This window comes from Rhinichthys klamathensis, unplaced genomic scaffold, assembly GCF_029890125.1.
Source record: "Rhinichthys klamathensis goyatoka isolate OS25496 unplaced genomic scaffold, OSU_Roscu_1.1 h1tg000384l_1, whole genome shotgun sequence".
Lineage (NCBI taxonomy): Eukaryota > Metazoa > Chordata > Actinopteri > Cypriniformes > Leuciscidae > Rhinichthys > Rhinichthys klamathensis.
The window spans coordinates 47,585-61,884 of NW_026606888.1; the positions used below are offsets into that span (position 1 = coordinate 47,585).

General features: G+C 38.3%; 1 protein-coding gene across 1 annotated transcript in view; it reads right to left on the reverse strand.

Moving 5' to 3' along the window:
* Nucleotides 1-308: 308 nt before the first annotated feature.
* gmpr (guanosine monophosphate reductase) overlaps nt 309-14,300 on the reverse strand; it is a 49,010-nt gene continuing 35,018 nt past the window's right edge. Inside the window, exons 2-10 of the mRNA XM_056233953.1 lie at nt 9,295-9,438; nt 6,766-6,885; nt 6,449-6,532; nt 3,712-3,885; nt 3,520-3,601; nt 3,332-3,438; nt 1,972-2,014; nt 1,384-1,543; nt 309-1,231 (exon numbers count right to left, since the gene is read on the reverse strand). Of these exons, the coding sequence (XP_056089928.1) occupies nt 1,051-1,231; nt 1,384-1,543; nt 1,972-2,014; nt 3,332-3,438; nt 3,520-3,601; nt 3,712-3,885; nt 6,449-6,532; nt 6,766-6,885; nt 9,295-9,381 (1,038 nt within the window). The 5' untranslated portion in view covers nt 9,382-9,438 and the 3' untranslated portion in view covers nt 309-1,050. The remainder of the gene's footprint in view (nt 1,232-1,383; nt 1,544-1,971; nt 2,015-3,331; nt 3,439-3,519; nt 3,602-3,711; nt 3,886-6,448; nt 6,533-6,765; nt 6,886-9,294; nt 9,439-14,300) is intronic.

Genomic DNA, 14,300 nt, shown 5'->3' on the forward strand with positions numbered 1-14,300 from the left:
TTCATCCACAGTCACGCAGGGTCGAAGCACAACCACAGCAATGTTCTTCCTAAAAATGCATGCAGTTTTGTTTTTTAACCGCTAGAAGTCCACAGGTTACCTACTGTACCTTAAACTGGTTATTTCCTTTTTATTTCCTAGTGATAAAGTATGTTTACAAGCTGTTTAATTCATGAGCTTTAATCAAATTAGACTTCTTTTTTTACGGAATCATGAAGATAATATAAGTATGTACAGTCAGCTGGTCATTATTCCAAAATAACATATTTGATCACATAATTGAACAAAAATGGAAAGGTATTTAGGGCACAGGTTTCATTCAGATGTTTATTCCTCCATATGTAATGTTTTACTCATAACACATTTAATCCTGTATTTTCTACCTCATCTAAACTGCACAAGGCATGTTGATGAAATGAGGTGCAGGAGGTTTCACATTCCTCTGGTCTGATATGACATCCCACCACACCCATTGTACAATCACAAAGGAAGCAGGCCAGCAGAAATAGTTCACAACAGTACACCAATGCACCAATCTCTGCACAAATCAACTCAAACTTAGAGCACAACACGCAGGAGCGAGCATAAAGTGGCAGAGAAGATTCTCTGCTGGTGTGTAAATTCTTCACTAGCATGCATTTCTTTCAGTTGCTATACTATAGGGAGAGAATGGGTTAGAATGAATCATACCACTAGTATTTTCCTGTCAAGAGACTTATTAGTTGTTTCCTTATTCACCCTCTCGTACAGATGCAACCCCATTGCATACTTTAAAGAACTTAAAGGTTGTAAATGAACTAAATTGAGCCATGCTACAACATTGGTTTTCCAAAGAAATTGTATACAGCAAGGTTCCTGAGTATCTATGGAGCACAGAAAACTGGAAGACAGAGGGAAATATGTTCATGAATGTCTTTCCTCTCCTCTTTATGGTAGAATTATGCTGCTCATTTCACCCAAAATTCAATTTGCATTAGCAGCTGAACTATTCCTTACCTAGTAATGGTGAATCTGTATTTGTGAGTGTGCATGTTTGTTTAGCCTGTGGGACTAGGTGAACATTTGGCTAGACTGCTGTGTGACTCTGATGAAGGTTGTCCTGCGGCTCAGTTCTTTGAGTTTGGCAGCTCCTACATATGTGCATGTGGACCGCAAACCACCCATGATGTCCCTGATGGTGTTTTCGACGTCACCTTTGTAGGCCACCTGGACCGTCCTGCCCTCTGATGCCCTTGAAATCACATAAACAGATGTACACATAGATGACCTGCAATATCAGTTATTTATGTAGCTCTGGTGCCACACGTCCTTTAACAAATGCACTTAAACCCCAAAATGAATTGGCATAAATATGCCCTATATAATGTATGAAAACATCCTCACCTGTACTCTGCTATCCCTCCGACGTACTTCTTCATGGCTGTGTCCGAGCTCATCCCATAGAACATCTTGAACTTCTTGCCATCTTTCTCAATGACTTCACCAGCACATTGATCGTGTCCCGCTAACATTCCTCCCAGCATGACAAAATCTGCCCCAGCGCCTAATGAAAATGTATTATTAGATAGATTAAGGGCCTATTCACACCAAGAACAATACCTATAAAGATAACTATAACAATAATATAAGCATCCACACAACGCACGATAACATTGTCGTCTCCTGCTTTAAATTCCTGAGCGCCCTAAAGCAAGATGGATTCTGATTGGCTATCAATGTTTTTATCATTAAATAGCTGGGGAGAAAAAATTATTGTGAAATTGATTCCAACAATATCGTTCCTCTGTGTGGTTATCGTTATATTTGTAGTGTGGACTATGCTAATCTTTAAAACTTTCATTATCGTCCGTGGTGTGAATGGGCTTAGTAGGACAACAATAGATATAATAACTTTTATAATAGTACAAAAACAGTAAAATGATGCTTTTATTGTTTGGTGTTTGAAACATGAAACCACTCATCACTGCTCACCAAAAGCTTTGGCAACATCCCCGGGGCAACTGCAGCCTCCATCCTAGAAAAAAAGAGAAAGCTTTACAAACTCCTGCCTATATGGTCATATAACAGCACAGTTGAAAAGCAATCGTATAGACCTTAGTCTGGTTAGACGCCATATTGAATTTAATGCAGATGAAAGCTTTGAGGGATAGACTTAGTCTTTACAATGGCATACACTGTAGAAAAGTCATAGATCACTTAATTTTGCCAACTCACAACTTTCAACAGCATTGCTTTCATTCCTGTCAAAAAATTAAATATGGCGCTACCCTGACTAAGGTCTTTAGCTAAGTGTGGCACTAGCGTCGCAAAGGTCTATTCGCAGTTATTCAGTTTCCAAAAATGCATGAGCTGATAAAATGTTTTATTTGAATCCAAAGTTGCTTTGGGCTACTTAGAATGAATTTTGCTGTTACTGTGTCAAACCTATGAAACAGAAATTGCAATTTAACTGGATTTTATTTATAAATAAATTCACCAGTAGTTTATCCATGGTTGCAACTAGAACTGTTAAAACTTGTCTCTCAACAAGCTTGTGCGTCTCATTAAAGGAAGAAAAGAAACTACTTAAAAAGTGTTTTTTTTTTTGTTTAAAATAAAAATTATTTTAATAGCATGCTGCAGGGATACTGTATTTTTGCAATGCCAAAACTCACAAATGAGTTCGCATTTTACCATTTCAGGTTCCATCATCAAAGTCAATGCGTTTTTTAAATGGGTTTTTGGTTAAATGTCTAAAATAATGTCTGTGGTTAACACAATATCAAGATACTTTCACAATTTATTCTACAACATAAAATACATCAGTAATACCCCTGCTTTTACAGCCTTAGAGACCGAAAGAGAAGGTGACGTTGAAGTCATGCGACCATAGTCTAGTTCGCTTATACGTTTAGCTTTTTACTTTTTAGCCAATTTTATTTAGGCTCCAAAATTCATTAAAGTTGTGTTCATTTGTGAAGATTATCATGATGAGCAAAATGTGTAAGAATCATAAACTTTTGTAGGTCACAAAACTTATTTTATGCAATAATCCAAAAGCTAGTGGAATATTAGCTATTGGGTTTTTGTCCTGGAAACCAGGGTGATGCCAACTTCCGGGTTGGCCTAAAAGAAAAATCGTCTGTTTTGGTGTTAATGAAGCCTTTGAGCCTTTCTGATGGGACAAATAAAACTGACAAGGTAGGGAAACACTGGAATAGAATTGAGGATGCTGCCCTCTTGTGGTAATGTGATGTCACTTGTATGTGGGTTCCCAACTGCCAATCTGTGCCTTGCATTAAAGGATGGCGTAATGCTAACCATGAAAACCATTTCATTTAAAGAGACTCACAGATATTATGTGTCCTTTCAGTCCATGGGCCGAGTCAGCACACTCAATAACAGCACTCAGTTGAGGATAACCCACACCGGTCTTAATGCGTGTGGTGCACACAGAACCTAAAGATCACAGTGTTTTCAAACATCATTAACATGCTCCAGATACGGCAAGGAATGCTATTTAATATGAAGGACGATTACCTGGCCCAATGCCCACTTTAATGATATCAGCTCCAGACAGAATGAGTTCCTCCACCATCTCTCCTGTCACCACATTTCCTGCCTAAATGATCAAGATCCTTGTGTTATATGACATTTGTTGTTCAACAAACACAAATAGATAGCCTATACTTATATCATGCTTGTTATATTATGTTTGGGCAAAAATCTCACCATGATGGTGTGCTTAGGAAACTTTTCCCGAACTTTTTTGACAAACTCCACAAAGTGTTCCGAGTAGCCATTGGCCACGTCCAGGCAGATGTACTGGATGAGAGGAATGGCCTCCAGGATGCTGGACAGTTTTTCCAGATCCGCCACTCCACTGCCTGAGCTGGCCGCGATATGCTGAGGATGAGACGGTAGATATGCTTAAAGGGTTAGTTCACCCAAAAATGATGTCATTAATGACTCTCCCTCATGTCGTTCCAAGCCCGTAAGATCTCCGTTCATCTTCGGAACACAGTTTAAGATATTTTAGATTTAGTCCGAGAGTTTTCTGTCCCTCCATTGAAAATGTATGTACGGTATACTGTCCTTGTCCAGAAAGGAAATAAAGACATCATCAAAGTAGTCCATGTGACATCAGTGGGTTAGTTAGAATGTTTTGAAGCATCGAAAATACATTTTGGTCTAAAAATAACAAAAACTATGACTTTATTCAGCATTGTATTGTCTTCCGGTTCTGTTGTCAATCCGCGTTCAGTGATGCTGATGACGTAAGACGCTGCTGACGTGTAATCTGGTGCGCCCGAGCTTCGTTTACAGTCTCTGAGGGAGACGCACGCTATAAACAAAACAATCTTCACAAACATGTCTAAGGATTTCGACACAGAGGAAGACCTGCATTTTTTTGCCCAGCCATATTTATTTGAACCCGAATACACGGACACACCAGAACACGTCAGTAGCGTCTTACATCATCAGCGTCACTGCGGACTCGTGAACGCGGCTTGACAACAGAACCGGAAGACAATACAATGCTGAATAAAGTCGTAGTTTTTGTTATTTTTGGACCAAAATGTATTTTCGATGCTTCAAAAAATTCTAACAAACCCACTGATGTCACATGGACTACTTTGATGATGTCTTTATTTCCTTTCTGGACAAGGACAGTATATCGTACATACATTCTCAATGGAGGGAAAGAAAGCTCTCGGACTAAATCTAAAATATCTTAAACTGTGTTCCGAAGATGAACGGAGGTCTTACGGGCTTGGGACAACATGAGGGTGAGTCATTAATGACATCATTTTCATTTTTGGGTGAACTAACCCTTTAAAGGGGTCATTGGATGCAAAATTCACTTTTATATGGTGTTTGCATATAAATGTGTCTTTGCAGTGTGTGGACACAACCACCATACAATGAAAAGAATCCATTCGCTCCTTTTTTTTTTTATCCTCAAAAAGCCTAAACAATAATCAAGCCGTTTGGATTTTCTGAGCAATATGATGTCATATTGCTCATGCTCCGCCCACGACCACTGACGAACTGTCCCGTATTAGCATATTTCCGCCCTCAGCCATTTGTATACTGTCTGCCAAGGCAGCACTTTATGTGTCTTGTGTCGACACGGCCCACGGAAGAGAGGGGTGGGGTGAGCAGTTGCTCATTATCATTTCAAAAAGGGTAAAAAGGGTGTTGTTTTACACAACCATTGAGGAATTTTAACCAAAGTATGTAACAAACTTTACATGAAGACCATAAAGAATCATACCAACTTGTGGAAAATGGGCATCCGATATCCCCTTAAAGGCTTCGTTGATTCACTGCAGGAACTTTGTGGAGAAATAAGAAAGTTTCCGTCTAGAAAACTAAATGTGCTAAAAGTTACATGCGTTTAAAAAAAAAACATTTAAAAGATGATTGCGACTTTATCTCACAATTCTGACGACTTTTTTATTCAGTGGCAGAACAAGCGTCCATAGTGTTAGTCTGCTGAGGTTATTATAGACAGATTTGAAGTCTGAAAGAATATGCCTTGTTATGGTTTCTAATGTTTTCTGTGTCTGCTAGGCAGAGGTTCAGAAAGTAAAAGTCCTCCTCAGTATTTTGTTCCAATCACCTGGATTTGCCAATTAGCACTGTTTTTCAGCTAGGACCAGGAGATAGACCTAATTAGTGAAACCAGCTGTCTAAGTTCATGGGTGGAATAAACATATGGCAGAACTTTTACTTTCTGACCCCTGGACTTTACACCTCTGTTGCTAGGTGGTTGCTCGATTGTTGTGGCTAGGGTATTTTGGCTAATTGCTGCTATGCGTTACTAGGGTGATCTGAGGATAATAGCTGGGGGATGCCAGGCCTTTTCTATGGTGTTCTTAGTGTTTTTTCACGACAAACGGTTTTCCTCTGTACAGATAAAAACATTATCAAAATGATTCCCGTTCACACGGATCTGCGGAAACGACTAAAAACGCTGTATTATGCATACCAGACAAGTAATTGGCAATGTCGCTTTGTAAAGAAAGACTACACGCCTGCGCACATTCGCATTCAAATTTGCATGCCGTTGCTGTTTTCACAGATTCAAGTTTTTAAAGTTTACACGGAGATGATAACGGTATCGCTTTCAAACCCCGTTTTCAATTTGAAACCATTAAAAGTTTTCTGTTTTCAGTTGAAAACAGTGTCATGTTAGCCAAGTTAACAACTAATGATTTTTTTCAATGGAAATTAATCAATAAAAAAACGTATTTAAGCTAGACAATGACTAGAGCTGCTGTACAGCCAAAACAATCTTTGTTGCATTCATTTCCTATTATCACTGTAAAGCTGCTTTGAAACAATCTGTATTGTAAAACGAGCTATATAAATCAATGTGATTGTTAGGCAGTTGATAGACTAAACCTTTTAATTAAACTGCTTTTGATTAAGCGAGGCAAGAAAAACATTTTTGTCCATTCACCTCAAGGCACTCTGGATGACTGGCAGCAAAGGTCTTCCACTCCTCCAGGGAGTAGTGCTTCTGGATGGCTGTGAAGAGAGTGTACTGAAAGACAGACCAGAGAGATGTCTGAGAGACCAGCAAAGTGTCTGGCACCGAGACAGACAGAAATATAAAAGCCTCTTGATCCCAGTGCATGGAAACAGGACACAGCTAATTATGTTTCAGTGATACTCACAGAGATAAAACATAGTAAAACAAGACTTTTCCTGGGTTATGTTTCAGACGCAGGTGCTGTGTTTCTTCAGTTAGTGAGCTTTGTTTAAAGAAGCACTCACCTTGCTGAGCACCTGTGCCATCTCAAAAGTGCCGGTGGTGTCCATGTTAGCAGCGATGATCGGGATGCCATTGTATGTCTGCTTTGAGTTCCGGAATGTGAAGGTCCTCTGCAGGTCAACCTTCAAGGACAAAAAATAAAGAGGAAATAACTTTTCAAACATACAAACAGTACATGTGACCGTCTGAAGAGCCTCATTTTAATGGATAAACATCCTGTGTTCCTAAATCCTGTTCTCCTGTCCCTGTAACCCATCATAGCATGAACTCAAAGATATTACAACTGAAAGATATTTAGACCCATCAACTGAGCTGGAGTCATTCTCCACGTCTGGTGGATGTCAAATGCAGTGTTTAATGTGCAGTAGTGCTTTCTCTGAATAAAATAAGGAGTGTCCGTCTGTTCTAGTTTGAAATTTGAAACAAAGCATATTGATATATTACACAAGAGTGAGGCAAGCAGTCATATTACATACAGTATTACCATTTTTTGTGGTATTTTTAAGCATCTGGTATGCAGAACCACTAAGCAGAAGATTTGTAGTTATTATTTAAATTCTGCTGTTATATCTGCTCTTTTATTGAAAAACATCAAAAATTGTGTTTCTTCAATAGCTTGATAAAATTGTCTGTATATAATACACCCAGATTTACCTTTGTTTGCACGTTCAGATGAATGTTAATGTTCAATGGATATTCTTGAATAAGGTGTTATATGAACCAAAATTCAATACATTTTTATTAGATTAGTCATATTCAAGTTGTAGTATTAAAATGGAATATTGACTTCTTATTGTCAATCAGGTATATTATGTTAACTTGACATTTACATGTATGTCATCAACATGCGTATATGCCAATGCTTGAGGTTGCTCTACTCTGATTGACAAGATGTATCTATGCACTGTTGTTGTTATTATTATTTTTTTTTTGCAATTCCAATTAAACATTTTTTTTTTGATGGGTCACAGAATTCGATGTAACAAGGGGAACTAAAATGTTTAGGTGTTTATAATGTTTGTAAAAGTTTTTATTGTATTGTATGGTATTATACATTATTTTGTGAATGTAATAATAAAATGTGACAATGCAATTTTGACCCGGTTTGAGTTATAGTCAAGTGCAACTTACTTTCTGGAAATTAAAAAAGATTTTTAAATATATTAAAATAGAAAAAGTTAATTTAAATTCTAATAATTACTGTTTTTACTTTATTTTTGATCAAATAAGTGAAGCCTTGGCGAGTGCAAGAAGCCTATTTAAAAAACATAAAAAATTCTTACCAACCCCAAACTTGCTAATGGTAGTATATAATCAGAATATGACCAAATTCTGATTAATATCATCCATCCAGCTGAGAGACTGTGGTGGGCTTAAGTGAAATTGAGCTGAATCATTTATAGTTTTGTCTGCTTGCGAAAAAATAATATTGCAAACTGATATGCACAGAAGCTCTCTCTCTCTCACACACACACACACACACACACGTTCTCAGGTTCTCCGAATCGGTTCTCGATGATTTCCAGTAACTGCTGCAGTCACACTACACTGCCCTATGAATAATCATCCTGCTGCTATTTACTGAACTGCTTTTGTGCTGTGGGGAACAAATTCCCCATTCTCCTGTTTGAAGAGACATTTCACGGACATTCCAGGCATACAATTGGGATCCTCTCGTTTATTGTTGATGTTTAAGGCTAGGTCAGTGATAGATTACTCCAGGTTATAAAGAGGACCTCAGCTGCTCTCCTATTTTAATGAGCCTGTATATCATCACACCAGTGTTCCTGTCCGTACAGTGACAGCCATCAGATTAGCCAGACGCAGCGAGATCTCACCCCGGCACTTTACGTCATCCTGCAGTGAAAACCTCCTCTGAATTCATCAGCCAGGACACACATAGGAAACAGTAGATTATCAATGTTGTAAACCTGACAGATTAGCATGTGGATTTTGAAAGCAGGTGTTTAACTAAGAAAGCTACACTTTAACTGGAACAAAAAGAATGTCTGGGTGAAATATGAAAGAATTACAGGCATACAACCCATGTAGATAATCATATGTTTTGGTATCATTGTGTGTCGTTGGGTGGACCTATAGTGTGACCAAGAGTTACACCACAGTGGAATCTGCTTCTATTCATGTTTAAAAATAGGCCTGAAGCATGCCAACATGTTTTGAAAGCACTAATGTTAGCTCTCAGGTTGCTTTTCCTTAGCCTGGTCAGTTGACCCTAAAAACCACTGGACTTGTTTCAAGACACATCAACACCACAAAATAAAGAGAAGCCAACATACTGGAGCACTGTCTGCTGATCAAGCTTGATAAACTGCTATTGGTTGAAGCTTAAACATGGGCCCCATAAAAAACAGATGAACTTCATCAAGGTCATCCTAATTTCAGTTTCATTCTTAGCCCAAACATGAATGCAGCTCCCTTGGTACTCAGTTTAAATGTATCTTTCAGGTATAACAAGACAAGGCCAGTGGCACAAATTTCTTTTAACAGAGACAGCAAGCAGATGCTCTTACCTCAGACCTGCTCTTCAGACTGCTTCTCTTTGGTCTGAAAAGGACATCTTTAAAGTCCAGTTTGAGGTCAGCATCCACCCGTGGCATAGTGACAGGCCTGAGAGCGGATGAGAATCTCCTGAGACGGGCTGGTGCAGTCACTGGTGCAGTCACTGGTCCAGAGCTCCAGACACCAAACCCGAACCGGCAGAAGAACAGCTTATTTATAGTGTAGAAAGGATCGTCACTGCCCAGGCCCCCATGGCTTTATTTGGCAAGGCCTGTACGCTCTCTCCTTCGCTCTCTCTCCTCTCTCTATTCCCCCCCCTCCGCCTGCATTCAGTCTAGAGTGGCAGAAGCAGTAGCAGTGATAAAAGTGTTTTCTATGGCTGTCTGACACACTCAAGCACAGTCACTGCAGCTCAGCTGATCAGCACTGCAGTATGTGCAGAGCTCCTGCTGTCCAGCAGAGGTATTGCAACTCTGAATCAATGAGTGGACTCGTGGGAAATGAGAGAGAGAGAGAGAGAGAGAGAGAGAGAGAGAGAGAGAGAGAGAGAGAGAGAGAGAGAGAGAGAGAGAGAGAGAGTAGTAGAGGAAGGACATGAAATAGGCTACATTTTAAGTATCGTAAGTACATACTTTGCTCCTGAAGCTTCGACGATATCCGCCCACTCATCAGGGTAAAAAAAACTGCGCGTGGAAATCAGGAGCGAAGTCCGTGTAGCTGCTGAATCCATGGGTAGTTTTTCCAGTACCACCAGAACCACTCGCTGCCGAACGCGGGCACTGAAAACACCCCCCAATGAACAAAGATCCCGAACTGGTCTGGAGTCGAGACTGGCCCAGTCTGGTGTATATCGAGCACCGAATAATGAAGCGCATGATAGAAGACAAAGAACCAGCGATATCTGACTCAGAGTCACTTGCATGATTGATCAAAGACGCGCGCGCGTGCACTGTGGTCAGTATAGTGACTAATGCATGAATGATCAGTACAGTAGGCTACATCCGTACATCACACATTTCTGCCGACATAACTTACGATTCAGCATAATGCAGACCCAAACAATTGTATTTTCTTCCTGGTTAACCATTATGCCATCACACATGTGACTACAACACATGACTTCCCTTCTAACCACTTGTAACAAAGGATGGGGATCCAAATGAGTTTAACGTTTGTTCGGGAACGGGAATCGGTCAATTCTGGTGAAAGAAAAAGCTTTCGCTTCCCGTTCGAACTGATCCCCGCCACTCTGTTCCTTTTGAAAAATGGGAAATGCCACTTTTACTACCTTTACTATTATAAAAGAAAATATTTAATTGCCTTTTCAAATAAAAAATAAAAAAGCAATATGACGAACAACTTCTTGATAAGTAGCAAAAGTAATGTTTATAGGCTAGTCTACAAATAATGTAGAACTACACTAGCCTAAATAAATATAGGCTAACTGTAACCAACTTTTATTTTGCAACCTAAAAAAGTTCAGCTCAGCATATGTTTTAGGTTCATATTTCACATACATACTCAGTCATAACAGTTAATTAATTAAACATATTAATACACAAGACCATTGACATGGTCCCTAAAAAGTAGGGATGTCCCGATCAGGTTTTTTTGCCCTCGAGTCCGAGTCATTCGATTTTGAGTATCTACCGAAACCGAGTCCCGATCCGATACTTATATAATACATAAAAAAAGAATAAAGAAGAGAGAAAAAACAGATCCAGGATGTTCCTTATTTTTTATTTAATTAACCTTATTTTAACGTTCAACAACTCTTAACAAACAGAGCACTTCTGTGAGGTAGCTTGAACAATGAAGTAATAAATAACATCAAATCTTCACTTTTGGACTTTAGTGCAACAGCAGTAACGTAACGTGCGGTGAAGTCTTGTCATGGGTAGGCTGTGACCTATCAATGTGGCATATTCACAGGGGCGTAATTTGCCGCTGCGATCGGTGGCGCGGTTACAGTGTATATCTCGTGGCTAACGCAGTCTTCACATGCACGCGCGGAGACTTTTTGTTCGTTTCGGTGAAATCACAAAACAAAAATGTACACAAACGTGTCCCTGCTTAATATAATACAACCACTGATGAACATATTCGGTTTTGATAAAAAAAAAAAATAAAAAAAAAACTATACGAGTGCGGATTAGAACCCCGAACCTCTGACATGCTCGGCAAAAGTTCTACCACTGGACCATTAAAGGACTCACGTCAAATATATTTATTCACGGGATTCATTCATTTATACACACATACGCGCACACACATACACCTGTCCCACCCACTTTTTAAAACAAAGTTAAGCCACTGTATATTCATTCAGGTAATTTAGCAACCCAAGTTAATATCAGGCATCATCACATCGCTGCCTGCATACAGAGCAAAGTCAGAATCGCGGATTGAGTGAGAGCGAGTGGATCACGTGATATGAAGCAGTCTCGGTCTCTGCCTCAATGTTGATAATTCAAAACAGCATGAGAACTGACTGCGCATGCGCAAACCTCCGTAAACTACGTTCTATGGACCAAAGAGGCACTGCGAACCTCTGCCTCAATGACCATGGCCTTGAATTTCCTGCATGAAACAATGGTTTTTAGGAGCAAACTATGGCAAAAGGAGTATTATATAAGTATTCCTGATTATTTTTGTTACAAAAATTAATATTTGGAATAAAATAAATGCAATTAATAATGTGGTGAATTAATAAAGCTCTTGGGATTAATAAATGTAATGTCAGCATTTCCTTTGGTGAGGCACTGCCTACCCTGCCTACCCTGACCGCACGTCCCTGTGCAACAGTAAATATAGAAAAAGTCTAAAATAAAAACAAATAGCACCTCAACTTAAAATACCTGGCAGGCATGTAAACAAAAAATAAAAATGTTTTAAAAGTGTATAAAAAAAAGAGAGAATATATAGCCTATATACATTAGGGGTGTAACAGTTCACAAAATTTGTGGTTTGGTTCGATACGATACAGCAAAAAGAAAGAAATGCCAGAGAAATTTCCTATTAAATAGATTTTATTAAAAGAAAAACTTTTTTTAAATAAGTTTGAGTTTTCCTACATCTTGAAAATTTCAGGTTTATAAATGGGGGCAATCTTTGAAGGATGAACAAATAATGTTTTGGTAACATTAAAAATAACATTTAAATATATATACAGTGGCGAATTCAAATGTTTTCTTTACTGGATCTCTTAGCGCTGTGTGGTAACAGTGTCGCTTGATCGAGATCGGCGCGCGCTGCACAGATGTTGCTGATCCGAACTGATAATGGTCCGTTAAGCACAATATAATGAGAAGCGCAGACTCGTTCCGCTTTCATTACGTTTGCCATTTGATGTTGCGCAACGTTGTGGTGATCGCGCCAGCGCGGATTTTGTCTGCAGGAAAAATGGTTCTAGGAGTCGTTCGGTTTGTATGCGTACCGAACCGGAAGCCTTCAATAATAACGAATACATGTACCGTTAAACCCCTAATTTACATATATCCGAGTCCTGATCGGGAGGTAACGTCCGATTCCGATCGAGTCTGAAACCACGTGATCGGGCACCATTTCCGATCGCGTGATCGGATCGGGACATCCCTACTAAAAAGTGTACTTTAAAATATACAAATATTTATTCAAACATAATCCATAATAAGCCCCTGCAGATGTATACAAAACCCTAAACATAACATTACACAACTTTCCCAGCTGCCTAATATTTCAAATAAAAAGTAACCTTTTAATTCCAACAAATAATTAAATAATTTCCAAAATAATATTTCTATTCCACAAATAATATGAAGGAAAAATGATTAAACTGGTAGTTAGTTACCAGTAAACATTAGGCACACCCTGACGTCTATTACAAAGATTTATTTTTCTTCACTATAAGGTATTTTGGCCAACTAATAAAATGACACAAGCATCAGTTGAATTATGTTTCCATTTTAGCCCTGGGCAGGGATGGGCTGGGCAGTATTTCAGATACATGTATTTAAAATACGTATTTGAAATACAAAATACTAATTTGTATTTTGAAGTCTTTGGAAAAAAATCAAATATAATTTGTATTTAAATACATTTAAGATGAGTATTTTTGTATTTTAAAAATAGATAAAATACTTTTTGCCAGTCAACCTCTTTATCAGGGTACTGGTTTGGTGTATCAACTAGTTCAGACAAATTCAGTTTTTGCTGTTGTATCAAAACTGATATTGAGAATTGTGAAACCATGATATATATTGTTACTGTGAAGTAAAATTAAGATTTTGGGTCATATTTTTTGTTAGATAGCAGAAAAAGTTCCTACAGTTTTACATACAGTATGCATTTTTTAATAGTGATCACCACAAGTAATAGACTACATTGTAACCTGGTCAGAAATAAGTATATAAATGGCTGCTATTTTGCACAAGTTTATTTGTAATTGCCAGCAATAGGCCTACAGTTTCCTCATTCATTGTGACCTATACCTGCACTGGATGGCCAATTTCACATGTATTTTGTGTATTTTCAAAATACAAAATACTGTATTTGTATTTAAATAAATTTTTTCACAGTATTTTGAATTTTAAATACATTTCCATGTATTTATGCCCATCTTTGGCCTTGGGTTCCAAGGTATCTAATATGCAATGCTATATGATATTATTCAGATAACAATCTGAAAATGATATTTGGTGTGTCATTCAGTTGGTCATTTTATTATGCAATCATATCAAATAGTCTATGACAAAATTAAAAAAAGCTTATTTATACAAAACTTTCTTAAAACAAATGTCATTAAAATCCCCATGAACCGGAAGTTACAAACAACTTTTCTCCAGTGTTGTGACGTATTTCCATGTAAAACAGAATATTGATTGGGGAGGGAAGTTGCCACGCCATCGCGCCATAGCACATGACAGGAAGAGAAGAACAGTTGTTTCGAGGGGGGAGGGAAGGAGAACGTATTTGATTAAAGATTATAAGGGTACATTTTTTTTTTTTAATTAATGAAGTGCACAGATAAATCATTTAT